This window comes from Nerophis ophidion, linkage group LG05, assembly GCF_033978795.1.
Source record: "Nerophis ophidion isolate RoL-2023_Sa linkage group LG05, RoL_Noph_v1.0, whole genome shotgun sequence".
NCBI classification, from domain to species: Eukaryota; Metazoa; Chordata; class Actinopteri; order Syngnathiformes; family Syngnathidae; genus Nerophis; species Nerophis ophidion.
In genome coordinates this window covers 19,927,678-19,946,552 of record NC_084615.1, presented here as the reverse complement: position 1 = coordinate 19,946,552, position 18,875 = coordinate 19,927,678, and the positions used below count along the sequence as shown (strand labels likewise).

The following is an 18,875-nucleotide window of genomic DNA, read 5'->3' as shown; positions in this document are numbered from 1 at the left end:
AAAGAGTATGGGTACTACACTGGCCTGCCGGTAGTTCAGACCTGTTTCCAATTGAAAATGCGTGGTGCAATATGAAGCCTAAAATACCACAACAAAGAATCCGGACTGTTGAACAACTTAAGATGTACATCAAACAAGAATGGGAAAGAATTCCACCTGAAAAGCTTCAAAAATGTGTCCCCATAGTTTCCAAACATTTACTAAGTGTTGTTAAAAGGAAAGGCCATGTAACATAGTGGTAAAATGCCCCTGTGACAACTTTTTTGCAATGTGTTGCTGCCATTAAATTTTAAGTTAATTATTATTTACAAAAAAAAAAAAAAATTCAGTTGGCACATTAAATATCTTGTCTTTGCAGTCTATTCAATTGAATATAAATTGAAAAGGATTAGCAAATCATTGAATTCTGTTTTTATTTACCATTTACACAACGTGACAACTTCACTAGTTTTGTATCTTAAAAATGCAGATCATGGGTTTCACTATGTAAGGCACTTTGACTCTCTAAAGAAAAGCGCTATATAAATATAATTCACTTTAATTCACCTTTTGGAATCCCCGCAAGCACCTCCTGCACATGTGTAACAAGGAATCCGGGAATGTAATTATGTTTCCCTGGGCGTGTATCCTTTTTGAAGTAGAGCTGTCCGATAACGACTTTCTTGCCGGTATCCGATATTCCGATATTAGCCAACTCTTAATTACCGATTCCGATATCAACCAATACTGATGTATACAGTCGTGGAATGAACACATTTCTATGTCTAATTTTGTTGTGATGCCCCGCTGGATGCATTAAACAATGTAACAAGGTTTTCCAAAATAAATCAACTCAAGTTATGGAAAAAAATGCCAACATGGCACTGCCATATTTATTATTGAAGTCACAAAGTGCATTTTTTTTTTTTTAACATGCCTCAAAACAGCAGCTTGGCTGCAAGGGGTTCTGGGTATTTGTTCTGTTGTGTTTATGTTGTGTTACAGTGCGTATGTTCTCCCGCAACGTGTTTGTAATTCGTGTTTGGTGCGGGTTCACAGTGTGGCGCATATTTGTAACAGTGTTAAAGTTGTTTATACGGCCACCCTCAGTGTGACCTGTATGGCTGTTGACCAAGTATGCACTGCATTCACTTATGTGTGTGAAAAGCCGTAGATATTGTGATTGGGCCGGCATGCAAAGGCAGGGCCTTTAAGGTTTATTGGCGCTCAGTACTTCTCTCTACGTCCGTGTACCACTGCGTACTGCGGCGTTTTTAAAAAGTCATTAATTTTACTTTTTAAAACCGATACCGATAACTTCCATTTTAAAGCATTTATCGGCCGATAATATCGGCAGTCCGATATCATCGGACATCTCTAACCTGGACGTATGTATGCCTTTTATGCATACTTGCCAACCTTGAGACCTCCGAATTCGGGAGATGGGGCTTGGTGATAGCGGGGGTGTATATTGTAGCGTCCCGGAAGAGTTATTGCTGCAAGGGGTTCTGGGTATTTGTTCTGCTGTGTTTATGTTGTGTTACGGTGTGGATGTTCTCCCGAAATGTGTTTATCATTCTTGTTTGGTGCGGGTTCACAGTGTGGCGCATATTTGTAACAGTGTTAAAATTGTTTATATGGCCATCCTCAGTGTGACCTGTATGGCATACTCATGTGTGTGTGAAAAGCCATAGATATTATGTGATTGGGCCAGTGCCTTTAAGGTTTATTGGCGCTCTGTACTTCTCCCTACGTCCATGTACCAACAGTGGGTTTTTTTAAATTTGTAAATTTAACATTTTGAAACCGATACAATAATTTACGATACTACATTTTAAAACATTTATCGGACGATATTATCGGACATCTCTAACCTAGGCGTATGTATGCCTTTTATGCATACTTGCCAACCTTGAGACCTCCGAATTCAGGAGATGGGGGTTTGGTGGTAGCAGGGGATTTATATTGTAGCGTACCGGAAGAGTTAGTGCTGCAAGGGGTTCTGGATATTTGTTCTGTTGTGTTACGGTGCGGATGTTCTCCCAAAAGGTGTTTTTCTTTCTTGTTTGGTGTGGGTTCACAGTGTGGCGCATATTTGGAACAGTGTCAAAGTTGTTTATACGGCCACTCCAAACAGTGGCGTTTTTATAAAGTCATAAATGTTACTTTATGAAAATGATACAGATATTTTCCGATATTACATTTTAAAGCATTTATCGGCCAATAATATCGGCAGTCCGATATTTTGGACATCTCTAACCTGGACGTATGTATGCCTTTTATGCAATTTTGTTGTGATGCATTAAACAATGTAACAAGGTAGGGGGTAGCAGGGGTAATGTATTGTAGCGTCCTGGAAGTTAGTGCTACAAGGGGTTCTGGGTTTTTTATTCTGCTCTGTTTATGTTGTGTTCTGGTGCGGATGTTCTCCCGAAATGTGTTTGTCATTCTTGTTTGGTGTGGGTTCACAGTGTGGCGCATATTTTTAACAGTGTTAAAGTTGTTTATACGGCCACCCTCAGTGTTGACCAAGTATGCATTGCATTCACTTGTGTGTGTGAAAAGCCGCAAATATTATACGATTGTGCTGGCACGCAAAAGCAGTGCCTTTAAGGCACGCTCCCAATATTGTTGTCTGGGTGGAAATTGTGAGAAATTCAGGAGAATGGTGTCACCGGGAAATTTTCGGAAGGGGCATTAAAATTTGTGAGTCTCCCGGGAAAATTGGGAGGGTTGGCAAGTATGACTGGGAGACGCGACTGCTCTGTACTTCTCCCTACATCCGTGTACCACTCCGTACAACGGCGTTTTTAAAAAGTCAGACATTTTACTCTTCAAAACCGATACAGATCATTTCCGATATTACTTTATAAAGCATTTATCGGCCGATAATATCAGACATCTCTATTTTGAAGGAATCTTCCACGCGAGTAGAATATTTAGTCATGTAAATAATGAGACGCAGTTGCAGTAAAGATCATTAGCCGATCAGTTAAAAAAAAAGAAAAAAATAGCGGTCCAAATCCGATCCCACAATGATAATTGGGAAACCTCTCATATACAAAAACTAAACATTAAATAGGACACTTGTTATGTTGTACTCTAACTCAACCACATGAGGGCAGTGTCAATTAACAAAAAGTATAACTGCTGTCCTAAAAAAAAATATCCCCAAAATGAGCCAGGTATAGTCACATCAGGCAAAGAAGCAAATGTGCTGTGAGCACCCACCGGTCTTCAACGGCAGTCGCCCCGATGAGACTCATGCCGGTCTCCACCTCGTTGTAAACAGCCATGAGCTTCGCCTCTCGGTCCTGCAAGGCCAGCCTGGCTTCCCTCAGTCCCGCGTCTGCCTGGGCGTACTCCTCTGTGCTGAGACATTTGTAAGCCACACACAATGTTCTGTAGCCTTCCTGCCCGGTGACACACACACACACACACACACACACACACACAGAACTTTACAGTCGCGTAAGAGAGACGGGTCCCAATCTGGCAGGGGGAAAAAAAAGATACAGAGTGGTCGCGGGTGAGGATGTGTCATCAATCCACCTCTGCATTCCGGTCCACGTGCGTGCGCATCCGTTCCACTTCCTCCAGTTTGACACGGGGGAAAATGGAGGAGTCTGCTCCCTTGCAGAAGAGCAGGATATCACCTGTTCGACATTAATATGAAACAAACATATTAACATCTGGGCGTTGCCTTTTCGTGGTAAAAAACTAGGGTTGTACAGTACTAATGAATCAAAAAACGGTACAATACTCTGTTTGAAAAGTACCGGTTTGCCATATTTTTTTTTTCAGCGTCACGACACTGCTGGTTTTACGCGCATAGGAGCATGTTTGGCAGCTCACAATCACATCAAGAAGGTACACCAGAGACTGCACTTCCTGAGAATACTCAGGAACAACCACCTTTCACAAGAACTGCTGGTGTCCTTCTACCGGTGCTCCATTGAAAGCATCCTGACCTGCTGCATCTGCGTGGGGTTCAGCAGCTGCACGGCCGCAGAGAGAACGGCGCTCCAGAGGGTCATAAAGACCGCCCAGAAGATCATCGGATGCCCCCTCTCCTCCCTGGCTGACCTGTACAGCTCCCGCTGTCTCAGGAAAGCACAGAGCATCCCGAAAGACCCATTCCACCCCGGGCACTGCCACCTAGAACTGCTACCCTCGGGCAGACGCTATAGGGTGCTAAAAGCGGGCACAAAGACTAAAAACAGCTTTTACCCAAGAGCCATAGTAGCATTAAACAGGCACTGAGTGAGCACAATGTGTCCATCATGTCCTCATGTCTTTTTATTTTTTAGGACTATAATGTGCAATAATGTTACATGTGTATATGTATATATATATACATATGTATGCATATATGCATGTGTGTGGATATATATACATATATATAGGTACATATTTTGTTTTCTATCTTTTTTTACAATTTACATTACCAAATTGTATATGCACCTTAGGGCAGTGGTCCCCAGGTACCGGGCCGCGGCTCGATTGGTACCGGGCCGCAGAATAATTTTTTATAATTTTTTATTTATTTTTCAATTATTAAATCAACATAAAAACACAAGATACACTTACAATTAGTGCACCAATCCAAAAATCTTCCCTTTTACATGACAAAGAAAAAATGAAATAAATAAATTTGTCCTTGCCATGCCGCGGGACAAATTATCAAGCGTTGACCGGTCCACAGCTACAAAAAGGTTGGGGACCACTGCCTTAGGGGATCTGCTCCAATTTTGTTGTTCTTTGAACCTGTTCACTGCAATAATGACAATAAAACTATTTTCCATTCTATTCTATCACTGAGTACTTACAAGCAGACACAGTGTGGAGACAAAAAAGGGAGAACGAACGCACTTTGGCTTAAAAAGTAAATATAAAGGTGAAGTTATAACACTGAAATGCCCTCAGGAAGAGGTGCTTTCTGACTTGGCTAGCTAGTTAGCGGCTAGCGTCCATCCACAGTGTTTTAACTACTTCTAAATCACTAATCCTCGCCCTGCATGGCGACAAATAAAGTATGTTTCTTACAAGTATCATTATCACTAGAGGACGAGGAAGAGCTAAACATTCTTCACTCTACACCGTAGGAGGATACAATAGCACACCTGATATCCACTGTAATGATACCAAGTACAAGAGTGTGTCTAGTCGACACTACTATGATTACATCGATATTTTTTATTGTCACAAAATCTTTTTTCTTTTTTAAATTCATAAACACAGAAAATATGTGCCTGGACACTCATCCATCCATCCATCCATCTTCTTCCGCTTATCCAAGGTCGGGTCGCGGGGGCAGCAGCCTAAGCAGGGATGCCCAGACTTCACTCTCCCCAACCACTTTGTCCAGCTCCTCCCGGGGGATCCCGAGGCGTTCCCAGGCCAGCCGGGAGACATAGTCTTCCCATTGTGTCCTGGGTCTTCCGGTCAGACGTGCCCTAAACACCTCCCTAGGGAGACGTTCGGGTGGCATCCTGACCAGATGCCCGAACCACCTCATCTGGCTCCTCTCCATGTGGAGGAGCAGCGGCTTTACTTTGAGCTCCTCCCGGATGGCAGAGCTTCTCACCCTATCTCTAAGGGAGAGATAGGGTGATCATGGCTGTGATCTTGTCCTAACCCAAAGCTCATGACCATAGGTGAGGATGGGCCGGTAAATTGAGAACTTTGCCTTCCGGCTCAGCTCTTTCTTCACCCCAACGGATCGATACAGCGTCCGCATTACTGAATACACCGCACCGATCCACCTGTCCATCTCACCATCCACTCTTCCCTCACTTGTGAACAAGACTCAAGGTACTTGAACTCCTCCACTTGGGGCAGGGTCTCCTCCGGCTTCCTCCCACCTCCAAAAACATGCACCTGGAGATAGGTTTATTGGCAACACTAAATGGTCCCTAGTGTGCGAATATGAGTGTTAATGTTGTCTGTCTATCTGTGTTGGCCCTGCTATGAGGTTCCAGCGCCCCCTGCTACCCCGAAAAGGACAAGCGGTACACTACAAAAAGTCAGTGTTCAAAAACAAGAAAAAAAAATACAAAAGATAGGGGCATTTTATATGAACTAAGCAAAATTATCTGCCAATAAAACAAGAAAATTTGGCTTGTCAAGACTTTCCAAAACAAGTAAAGTTAGCTAACCTCAATGAACCCAAAAATACCTTAAAATAAGTATTTTCTCACTAATAACAAGTGCACGTTTCTTAATAAAAAACAAATATGAGACCTTTTTTCTCAATATGTTGAAAAATATTCTTAAATTAGGTAAATGTTAGTGCCATTATCTTGACATAATGATATGCGCTCGGCATTACATTGTCTTGCATTTTCCCATCGATAACATGACATCATCGCGCCAAGTCAATTCAATTAGTGAGCAAGGAATATACATATATACACACGTGTATATATATATATATATATATATATATATATACATATATATATATATATATATATATATATATATATATATATATATATATATACACACACACACACATATATATATATAAATATATATACACATAGGTTGATTGGCAACACTAAATTGGCCCTAGTGTGTGAATGTGAGTGTGAATGTTGTCTGTCTATCTGTGTTGGCCCTGCGATGAGGTGGCGACTTGTCCAGGGTGTACCCCGCCTTCCGCCAGATTGTAGCTGAGATAGGCGCCAGCGCCCCCCGCGACCCCGAAAGGGAATAAGCGGTAGAAAATGGATGGATGGATGGATGGATGGATGGATATATACACATATATACACACACACACATATATATATATATATAAATATATATACACATATATACACACACACACACATATATATATATATATATATATATATATATATATACATACATACACACACACACATACACACATTTTCTTATTTCATGCTTGAAATAAGCAATTCTTACTTTGAAATAGCAGTTTTATACTTGAGTACTTGAGAGTGTTGATGACACAGCTTTGCAACAGTTGATATTCTAGTTTTAAGCATGTTTTACTCAATATAGGTCATAAGATCTCTGTAATATCTTACTGAGATCATTTAGGGCCAAAACATTTCAAACAAGTAAAACACTCCAACATAAAATCTGCTTAGTGAGGAGAATTATCTTATCAGACAGAAAATAAGCATATATAACCCTTATTTGGGATATTTCATCTTACTTAGAATACATTTTTTGCAGTGTAGAAAATGGATGGATGGATGGATTTTGTTCCCTTACTGGTCAAAAAATGAACTGAACAGTGGAAAACAAAATAAAATCCAAGGTACGTACCGTTAGGTGATTATAGCGTACTGTCACACCCCCACTACCTACAATACTTGTGAATAGAAATTAAACCGTGATCACCTGATTTGCCTTTGACAATGACACTCATGCGCCTTCTCACTGGGTCAAAGTTCAACACATGGAGCAGCTCGTATCTGTTAAAGAAGATTTGAAAAAAAAAGGTGAACACTCAAGAACAAGATACAGTACAGGAGCAAAGACAAAAGACTCCATTGACTTACACTTCGATTTCATTGCTGTTGTTGAGGATTTTCATGGCTTTACTTTCCAGACCCAGAAATGTGAAGCCATACCTGCAGGTGGAGACAAAGCCTCACAAATGAACGTTCACTCCAGTCCAAAGAATCTTAAAACAGAGGTGACAACACTGAGGGCCACATTGCAGCTATGTTTGGCACCAGAGGGACGCTTCTAACAGTGAATACTATTATTACACATTTTTAATGCATTTTATTAGTAGATTTTTTTTTTAAACTAAAAGGTAAGAGACCATGGTGAAGACCCAGGACACGTTGGGAAGACTATGTCTCCCGGTTGCCCTGGGAATGCCTCGGGATCCGCCAGGAAGAGCTGGACGAAGTAGCTGGGAAGAGGAAAGTCTGGGCTTCCCTGCTTAGGCTGCTGCCCCCGCAACCCGACCTCGGCTAAGCGGAAGAAGACGGATGGATGGATGGATGGATGGAAGGTAGGGGTGTAACAGTACACAAACATTTCGGTTCGGTACTGTGACCCAACTGTGACCTCAGAGGTCACAGTTGGGTTCATTTTCGGTACAGTGAGAAAACAACAAAATATAATTTTTTTGGTTGTTTATTTACCAAATTTGCAAAATCTTCCACCAAAAATATTAATCTGAGTGGAATATTTGATGTGAAGTAATGGAAACCTTGGATATGTCAATAATTCATCATAACATTGATTTTGATTCAATATTATGTTTTGAGCAATGACAGAAAAAAAAACAGCTTTGTTTTATTAGTCAACATTGCAACTTTTCTAAATTACATTCAACTTGTAAGCTTTTTTATTTCACTTTTGTTATGTTTTGGTTTATTTTAATAGTATTTTTAGAATGTGCCGTGGGCCTTTAAAACTTTAGCTGTGGAACGCAAATGGCCTTCAGGGCACACTATTGACACCCCTGCTATAGATAATAAAAAATAAAATCTGATAAATCTATGGATAAAAAGCAGAGCCTGGCAACGCATGCGCGTTTATCATAACTCTCTCGCTCTCTCTGTCTCTGCTCCTCCCTCACGAATGCTGCTGAGTACACAATTTGTTTTCTTTTCAACTCCTTCTTAACTCTGAACGTACATTGAAAATACACGCAACCCTAACTTAAAATGCCGGACATTGGAGGCATTTAAGAAACTCCACCCGGACAGCCCCGCAAAAGAGGACATGTCCGGTGAAAAGAGGAGGTATAGTCAGTCTATCGTAGCCCGGTCGCTGCTAGTATGCCGTGTGTTGTGCCTCGGTGTGCATGGTTTATACAACATGGGGTACGCAACTTAAAATGTCCGTGTGAAAATTCGTTCGGTACACCTCCGAACCGAACCGCTCGTCCCTTTTGGGGTCACGGGGGGTGCTGGAGCCTATCTCAGCTGCATTCGGACGGAAGGCGGGGTACACCCTGGACAAGACGCCCTCATCGCAGGGCCAACACAGATATACAGACAACATTCACATTTACATCCACACACTAGGGACCATTTAGTGTTACCAATCAAAAATGTAGTGTATATTACTGTAAATGGAAAAACAGTACTTTTATACAAAAAAAAAGACAGCTCAATTGCCAGAATTGTTCTGTTTCTGTTTTTTTTTACTGTAAATCAGGGGTCTCAGACGTTATTTTGCGGCCCCCACCTTAATATGAAAGTTTAATGTTAGTGCGGCTCGCGAGTTTTATATGAATGGCGCTTGAAATTTGTGTCCAAAATGGCTCTTTCAACGTTCTGGGTTGCCTACCCTCGCGTTAGTTGAAAAGCGGCAAATGAGTGAATGCGACAGAGATGTTGCCATGGAGACAAGGGTTTTTTTACGTGCTCGGCTGCAGTCACCTGTCCATCAGTAATAACAGTCCCTGATAACCTGGACCAATTTGTAACGCAGGTGTCAAATACAATTGCGGAGACTATTATGCTCTTGTCTTGCTATTACTCTTTGTGCACTTCCTAGTCACGTGACCGCCACAGTCCAATCATTTGTAGGCATACCGGTAGCCGAAAGTGACTGGTATGCTCTTGCTGTAGTTAATCTTTGGCAACTCGGCGCACTCCTCCCGTGTCCCGTGACCGCCGCGGTCCAATTGGTGGTGCTTATAAACCGGTAGCAGGAAGTAGCCAGGACACAGGACATGAGATCGATTGCATTTCTGCTCGAGGTAAGCTTTAAACCTTGTTGTCACCTGAAATATTGTGCTGACGGTTTTTTAAACTACATGCCTATTTTGTAACTTTATACAGCCGACTTCCAGCGCAAGATTCTTTGTCATTAAGCCGTGTTTGACTGTAGAAGCTCAATTGGTGAGTCCATATTCATGACAATAGCACTTTAAGCATTCATCTTTCTTCATTGCAACAGTCTTTGTGGCATATTCTCAATCGTCTATATAAATGGTTTGACTTAAACTAATGATCACATTTGTGTATTGAATGTACTTTTATGTGTTTAGATCATAAGCACATTTAGTGCACTGACTGCTTTGTATAGGTCATAATTATGCTGCTAATGGTTATTTTAGCATTTTATTGCATATTGTGATTCCGATGTTTATTGATTTGTATTGTACAATATTGAGGAAAGAATTAGAAATTATTGAATATTTATTATGAATACTTAATATATTATTGAATAATATATTATGAATACTTGATAGTATATTGTTGGATAATATACTATGAATACTAAATAACGCAATTTTGTGTTATTTAATGAAGATTTGTGTACACATGGATATATAAGATTGGTTCTGGCTCTTACACAGGCCAGGCTTCTCTTTTTGATGGCGAGCTAAGGAAAATAAACACCTAGTCCAAGGATCAAGTTTGGAAGATTCCAGCCAAGAACCTCACCAGCTGCTCTGTCTGGGCTGGCAGGAGGCTCTCGAGCCGACCCTTTACAATATTCACTTTACCTGCAGCACATGGACTGTACTGCCATCCTTTTTTTCCCCCGAGAACAACTATCTGAACTGAGATTTAAACAAGATCCAGAGACACTGAATAGTTAAATGGAATTGTATATAGTACTTGTGTTTTTCTCTTTAAATTACTTTCATGTTGAATGGCCATTCAACTCATTGAGTTGCTCTCAATTTAGCTGTCAAGAGAGGGGGAGGTTCCACACGAGGAGACAAAGAAACACTTACTCAACCACTTTTGTAGAGGCTGTTGGGACAATATCGTAATCTCCGAGCTCCAACTCAGGCAACGTAAGCAAAATCCGCCATCCTTCGCTGAACTATTGCTGCTATTGCGCACAGAGGAGGACCGAAAAGCAGCCAAGACCCTTCGCATGAAGCAGCATCTCGGCCCATCCAAAACAAGAGCAACAACTCAAGCACAATATGCTTATGCTGGTGGTGAAGATCATCAAAGTACAACACTGGAAAAACTTACAAAACAACTGGCAGATATACAGAGACAATTGACAGCTTTGATCACCGCCCACCGGAAAAAAAACAAGCCTCACCAGCTAAGACACCAACTGGTGCTGGTTCCCTACATGCCAAATCCTCTACTCGACACTCCAGTTCTGCACCGTCTGGACCAAGACCCGGTTATTGCTACCAATGTGGTGAAGAAGGGCACATTAAAGCAACATGTGACAGTCCTCCAAATCCTGCTCTGGTCTCATTCAAGAAAAGACAACATGCAGAGAAGTTACAGAGATGGAAGAATTCAAGCACAGGTCATTCTTTAAACTGACCCCAGTTCCTGTTACGGGACGAATTGGAACTGCTTTGGATCAAAAATGTCCCAAAAATCTTACAGCTGTTACCTGCACTAAACTTACTCCTTCTCCAATCACAAAAACATGTCTACCGAAAGGGTTGATTGGATCTAAGTGTACAAGTTAAGTCCGCATCGCTGGTCAAGTCTGCTCCTGCTTACTCGATACTGGGTCCCAAGTTACAACTGTTCCTGTTGCAGTTTATAATAAATATTTTTCTCAAGAACCCTTGAAGTCTCTCTCCGACCTTCTGCAAGTTGAAGGGGCAGCCGGCCAAACTGTACCCTACCTGGGCTACATTGAAATGATTGTTACATTCCCTAAAGATTTTGTTGGTGAAGACACTGAAGTAGCAACACTCGCACTCGTGGTTCCGGATTCCCGCCCAGAGTTTCAATCACAAGTACTGATTGGTATAAATACCCTTGAGCCATTGTACGACCAGTATGTGGAGAGAAATCAAGGCACTTTCCAGCCAAAGACACACGGATACAGAGCTGTCCTGCAACTGCTCCAACTGCGGCGCCAACAAACACAGTTGGGCAGCGAAAGTTTTGTGAAGCTATCAAGTGAAGGATCAGTTACAATTCCCCTTGGCCACACGGTTGTGGTTGAAGGCTCCATATATGGAAAAACTCCACCTGCAGGCTATTCTGTACTCATTGAGCATCCCTCATCTCCAGTGGCTGGTGGACTTTGTGTGACAAGTTGTCTCATTACTATTGCAAAGAATACCTCTAATAAAGACTCCAAGATGGCGGCGCCCGGACGGGCTGCGTCCTCAAGGGGCTCTTGCTAAAGATGGAACATTTGGCAGAAATACCGGACAATTCCACAAACTTTATGGCTGGCTCACATCGTGGTCACTCCGTGATCACGTACGACTGCCAGACACTTCTGGATGTGGACATATCGGGCCGTTTTGGACTGATAGACGCGTGCGTGCTAAACGTGCTAACTAGCATGGGAATACGTCGGCGGCTACATCCAGCGGCCTGTGAAGCAGGGGAGTATAGTAGCAGCGGGGGCCGTCTACGGAGCAGACGCCAGCGGTGTGATCGGAAACGCGGATGCCGAGCGGGGCTAAAAACAAAGCAGAAGGCTAATCCCCACAGAACACCACTTCCCTCCATCCTGAAGACGGATTTAAATGGAAAATGCGAGACTACTGGTCTGGGTAAGGAGTCAGTTAAATTAGAACAAGTTTTTTCTGCTTTGAGTGTTTCAGAGTTGGACATGTGTTTTACTGAGGTGGCTAACTATGATGCGTGTTGGGATGTCGCATGGCTGCAGTTGTGTGACCTCAAGTATGCAAAAATCCAGGAGAGCAGAAAGCAGGTAAGATGATTTTAATTTCATCAAAGTAAAAGATATAAACAGAAAGCAGTCTTGCATGGAGATGTTCCCAACATAGGTTTAACTTCGAGCACTGAGGAGTGCTCGAGTGAAACATAAATAGACCTGTTGATTGACCGCAGCTGAGGACCGCTGCCAATCAACGGCGAGTGTGACAAAAACAGTGCTCAGCGGAGTAAACAGGAAGTATGACAAAATAAGAGCACTGAACAGGAAACAAAGTACAAAACACGAAAAACTATCAGAAAGTAAGTGACAGATCGTTACAGGACCTCCCCCTCAAGGAACAGATACCAGATGTTCCCTGGAAAAGAAAAATGGAAAAAAATGTCCACAAAGTAAGGGAGGATGGAAGGAGGATTTGGTGGAAGGTCGCCAAACCTCGTGTCCCCGCAGCCAGCGAGGGAAAGTCAGGTGGCGACGGCGCGTAGAGCGCCGCTGGAACTGGCGGGGCGGGCGGCCACGGAACAGCCACATCATTGGCCGAAAAAGAGACGAGTGCATCCCGCGAGGAGGACGCCCAGGGCACGGCCACATCCGCGGCTGACGTGGAGGCGGGCGCGCTGAAGCAGGCCCGGAGACAGCAGACAAAGCGGCGGGGGCTGCAGCCAAAACAGATACCTCTGCAGGAGGCGGCTGAGGAGCCGATGTTGGTGCCGGCGTGGAAGCGGCAGACATCAACGGCGTGGAAGCGGCAGACGTCATCAACGGCGTGGAAGCGGAAGACGTCATCAACGGCGTGGAAGCGGAAGACGTCATCGGCGGCGTGGAAGCGGAAGACGTCATCGGCGGTGTCGAAGCGGCAGACGTCATCGGCGGCGTCGAAGCGGCAGACGTCATCGGCGGCGTCGAAGCGGCAGACGTCATCGGCGGCGTGAAAGCGGCAGACGTCATCGGCGGCGTGAAAGCGGCAGACGTCATCGGCGGCGTGAAAGCGGCAGACGTCATCGGCGGCGTGAAAGCGGCAGACGTCATCGGCGGCGTGAAAGCGGCAGACGTCATCGGCGGCGTGAAAGCGGCAGACGTCATCGGCGGCGTGAAAGCGGCAGACGTCATCGGCGGCGTGAAAGCGGCAGACGTCATCGGCGGCGTGAAAGCGGCAGACGTCATCGGCGGCGTGAAAGCGGCAGACGTCATCGGCGGCGTGAAAGCGGCAGACGTCATCGGAGGCGTGATTGTTGCAGATGTCATCGGCGGCGTGAAAGCGGCAGATGACGCCGGGCGAGGAGCAGCAAATGCTGGCCGAGGAATAGCGGATGCCGGCGGTGACGAAGCCCGGCGTGGTGCTGCTCTTGGCGGCGTTGGAACCGTGCGTAGTGCCGGCGTTGGAGCTCGGCGTGGAGCCGGCGTTGGGGCTCGGCGTGGAGCCGGCGTTGGGGCTCGGCGTGGAGCCGGCGTTGGGGCTCGGCGTGGAGCCGGCGTTGGGGCTCGGCGTGGAGCCGGCGTTGGGGCTCGGCGTGGAGCCGGCGTTGGGGCTCGGCGTGGAGCCGGCGTTGGGGCTCGGCGTGGAGCCGGCGTTGGGGCTCGGCGTGGAGCCGGCGTTGGGGCTAGGCGTGGAGCCGGCGTTGGAGCTGTGCGAAAGCCCGCTAGGGACGTAGATGTCTCCGTGGAAGGAGACGCTGGCGGGGATGACAGCGGTGTGTGCCTGGCTGCACCGCAGTGTATAGTGGGCCCCCCTCCACTAGGTGGCTGCCAGACACCGTTCACACATGCGGGAAAACGTGCCTGCTCGTCGGAGTCCCCCGGTGCGAAAACCAGGGACGGGCGGGAGGGGACCAGGAGGAGGGACGAAGACACGTCCCGTGCCAAGTCCCAGCAGGAGGACAAAAGCGACCTCACTGTGGGCTCCACTGGAGCTCTCGGCGGACCAAAAAAGAGAGCGGGAGCTGGCAAAAAGAGCAGCCGGGGAGCAGCCGCTGGAAGCTGCGTAGGAGCAGGGAGAAGCAGCTCAGCAGACGACGGGAAGGATGGCGGCGGCGGACGTGCCGGTCGGAGAGCCGCAGTCGGCGACGGAGCCGCAGGAGCCGCGAGACGTGAAGGAGGAGGCGGGCGCGCCGGTCGGTGAGCCGTAGCCGGCAGCGTTGCCGAGAGGAAGGATGGCGGCGGAGGACGCGCCGGTCGGAGAGCCGTAGCCGGTAGCGTTGCCGCAGGAGCCGCGAGGCATGCAGGAAGTGGCGGACGTGCTGGTCGGAGAGCCGTAGCCAGCCGTTGAGCCGAGAGGAAAGATGGCGGCGGGGGACGCGCCGGTCGGAGAGCCGAAGCCGGTGGCGTTGCCGCGGGGAGAGGGTCCGCGTCTGTAGGCTGGGACCGCACAAACCTGGCCTTCAAGTCCTCCAGGAATTGTGCGGTCCAGAACGTCGGCTGAGGATTGCCGACAGGGATTCTCGCGAGGTCACAATTTTCTGGCTCGAAGTTACTGTTGGGATGTCGCATGGCTGCAGTTGTGTGACCTCAAGTATGCAAAAATCCAGGAGAGCAGAAAGCAGGTAAGATGATTTTAATTTCATCAAAGTAAAAGATATAAACAGAAAGCAGTCTTGCATGGAGATGTTCCCAACATAGGTTTAACTTCGAGCACTGAGGAGTGCTCGAGTGAAACATAAATAGACCTGTTGATTGACCGCAGCTGAGGACCGCTGCCAATCAACGGCGAGTGTGACAAAAACAGTGCTCAGCGGAGTAAACAGGAAGTATGACAAAATAAGAGCACTGAACAGGAAACAAAGTACAAAACACGAAAAACTATCAGAAAGTAAGTGACAGATCGTTACAATGCGTGCAGTTTATCAAAGCAACAAACAAACAATCGGAAAATCCCCGTTACTGAGGTGGCTAACCATGATGCGTGCAGTTTATCAAAGCAACAAACAAACAATCGGAAAATTCCCGTTACTGAGGTGGCTAACCATGATGCGTGCAGTATATCAAAGCAACAATCAAACAATCGGAAAATTCCTGTTGTATCAATTCCTAGATATGGTCGTAACTATACTAAATGCACTGGGCATAATAAACACAGAATTATTAATATTGCTACTACGGATAATTTGATCAAAAACTCCCTAAAACAGCCCACTACCTATAATATAGGTTTTTTAAACATAAGATCATTGTCTCCTAAAACGTTGTTAGTTAATGATATTATCAGAGACAACAATCTTAACGTCATCGGTCTCAGCGAAACCTGGCTTAAACCAAACGACTTTTTTGCGCTAAATGAGGCATGTCCTCCTAACTTTACACATGCGCATATTGCCCGTCCGCTTAAAAGGGGTGGGGGGGCCGCACTAATATACAACGACAACTTTAACCTTAGTCCTAACATAAATAATAAATATAAATCGTTTGAGGTGCTTACCATGAGGTCTGTCACACCGCTGCCTCTACACCTGGCTGTTATCTACCGCCCCCCAGGGCCGTATTCGGACTTTATCAATGAATTCTCAGAGTTCGTTGCTGATCTAGTGACACACGCCGATAATATAATCATAATGGGGGACTTTAATATCCATATGAATACCCCATCGGACCCACCGTGCGTAGCGCTCCAGACTGTAATTGATAGCTGTGGTCTCACACAAATAATAAATGAACCCACGCATCGCAACGGTAATACAATAGACCTAGTGTTTGTCAGGGGTATCACCGTTTCCAAAGTTACGATACTCCCGTATACTAAAGTATTGTCCGATCATTACCTTATAAAATTCGAGGTTCAGACGCATGTTCGTCAAACTAATAATAATAATAACTGCTATAGCAGCCGCAACATTAATACAGCCACAACGACAACTCTTGCTGACCTACTGCCCTCGGTAATGGCACCATTCCCAAAGTATGTGGGCTCTATTGATAACCTCACTAACAACTTTAACGACGCCCTGCGCGAAACCATTGATAACATAGCACCGCTAAAGTTAAAAAAGGCTCCAAAAAAGCACCCCGTGGTTTACAGAAGAAACTAGAGCTCAGAAATTATTATGTAGAAAGCTGGAACGCAAATGGCGCACGACTAAACTTGAGGTGCACCATCAAGCATGGAGTGATGGTTTAATAACTTATAAACGCATGCTTACCATAGCTAAAGCTAAATATTACTCAAATCTCATCCACCGTAATAAAAACGATCCTAAATTTTTGTTTAGTACGGTAGCATCGCTAAACCAACAAGGGACCCCTTCCAGTAGCTCAACCCACTCAGCTGATGACTTTATGCAATTCTTTAGTAAGAAAATTGAAGTCATTAGAAAGGAGATTAAAGACAATGCGTCCCAGCTACAACGTGGTTCTATTAACACTGACACGATTGTATATACGGCGGATACTGCCCTCCAAAATAGTTTCTCTCGTTTTGAGGAAATAACATTAGAGGAATTGTTACAACGTGTAAATGGAATAAAACAGACAACATGTTTACTTGACCCTCTTCCTGGGAAACTGATCAAGGAGCTCTTTGTATTATTAGGTCCATCAGTGCTAAATATTATAAACTTATCACTCTCCTCGGGCACTGTTCCCCTAGCATTCAAAAAAGCGGTTATTCATCCTCTTCTTAAAAGACCTAACCTCGATCCTGACCTCATGGTAAACTACCGACCGGTGTCTCACCTTCCCTTTATTTCAAAAATCCTTGAAAAAATTGTTGCGGAGCAGTTAAATGAACACTTAGCGTCTAACAATCTATGTGAAACCTTTCAATCCGGTTTCAGGGCAAATCACTCCACGGAGACAGCCCTCGCAAAAATGACTAATGATCTATTGCTAACGATGGATTCTGATGCGTCATCTATGTTGCTGCTCCTCGATCTTAGCGCTGCTTTCGATACCGTCGATCATAATAATTTATTAGAACGTATCAAAACACGAATTGGTATGTCAGACTTAGCCCTGTCTTGGTTTAACTCTTATCTTACTGATAGGATGCAGTGTGTCTCCCATAACAATGTGACCTCGGACTACGTTAAGGTAACGTGTGGAGTTCCCCAGGGTTCGGTCCTTGGCCCTGCACTCTTCAGCATCTACATGCTGCCGCTAGGTGACATCATACGCAAATACGGTATTAGCTTTCACTGTTATGCTGATGACACCCAACTCTACATGCCCCTAAAGCTGACCAACACGCCGGATTGTAGTCAGCTGGAGGCGTGTCTTAATGAAATTAAACAATGGATGTCCGCTAACTTTTTGCAACTCAACGCCAAACAAACGGAAAAGCTGATTATCGGTCCTGCTAGACACCGAACTCTATTTAATAATACAACTCTAACATTTGACAACCAAACAATTATACAAGGCGACACGGTAAAGAATCTGGGTATTATCTTCGACCCAACTCTCTCCTTTGAGGCACACATTAAAAGCGTTACTAAAACGGCCTTCTTTCATCTCCGTAACATCGCTAAAATTCGCTCCATTCTGTCCACTAAAGACGCTGGGATCATTATCCATGCGTTTGTTACGTCTCGCCTCGACTACTGTAACGTATTATTTTCGGGTCTCCCCATGTCTAGCATTAAAAGATTACAGTTGGTACAAAATGCGGCTGCTAGACTTTTGACAAGAACAAGAAAGTTTGATCACATTACGCCTGTACTGGCTCACCTGCACTGGCTTCCTGTGCACTTAAGATGTGACTTTAAGGTTTTACTACTTACGTATAAAATACTACACGGTCTAGCTCCATCCTATCTTGCCGATTGTATTGTACCATATGTCCCGGCAAGAAATCTGCGTTCAAAGGACTCCGGCTTATTAGTGATTCCCAAAGCCCAAAAAAAGTCTGCGGGCTATAGAGCGCTTTCCGTTCGGGCTCCAGTACTCTGGAATACCCTCCCGGTAACAGTTTGCGATGCCACCTCAGTAGAAGCATTTAAGTCTCACCTTAAAACTCATTTGTATACTCTAGCCTTTAAATAGACTCCCTTTTTAGACCAGTTGATCTGCCGTTTCTTTTCTTTTTCTTCTATGTCCCACCCTCCCTTGTGGAGGGGGTCCGGTCCGATCCGGTAGCCATGTACTGCTCGCCTGTGTATCGGCTGGGGAAATCTCTGCGCTGCTGATCCGCCTCGCTTGGGATGGTTTCCTCCTGGCTCCGCTGTGAACGGGACTCTCGCTGCTGTGTTGGATCCGCTTTGGACTGGACTCTCGCGACTGTGTTGGATCCATTGTGTTAGACCCGCTCGACATCCATTGCTTTCCTCCTCTCTAAGGTTCTCATAGTCATCATTGTCACCGACGTCCCACTGGGTCATTATTGTCAC

At 45.0% G+C, this 18,875-nt stretch overlaps 1 protein-coding gene across 2 annotated transcripts in view; it reads right to left on the bottom strand.

Annotated features, from left to right (window-relative positions):
* The window catches only part of atp11c (ATPase phospholipid transporting 11C), a 171,474-nt gene that overhangs the window by 30,256 nt on the left and 122,343 nt on the right, over positions 1-18,875 (bottom strand). For both annotated transcript variants that reach the window (XM_061900308.1, XM_061900309.1), the window contains exons 15-18: positions 7,521-7,592; positions 7,360-7,433; positions 3,532-3,635; positions 3,211-3,392 (exon numbers count right to left, since the gene is read on the bottom strand). In XM_061900308.1, coding sequence (XP_061756292.1) covers positions 3,211-3,392; positions 3,532-3,635; positions 7,360-7,433; positions 7,521-7,592 — 432 coding nt within the window. The remainder of the gene's footprint in view (positions 1-3,210; positions 3,393-3,531; positions 3,636-7,359; positions 7,434-7,520; positions 7,593-18,875) is intronic.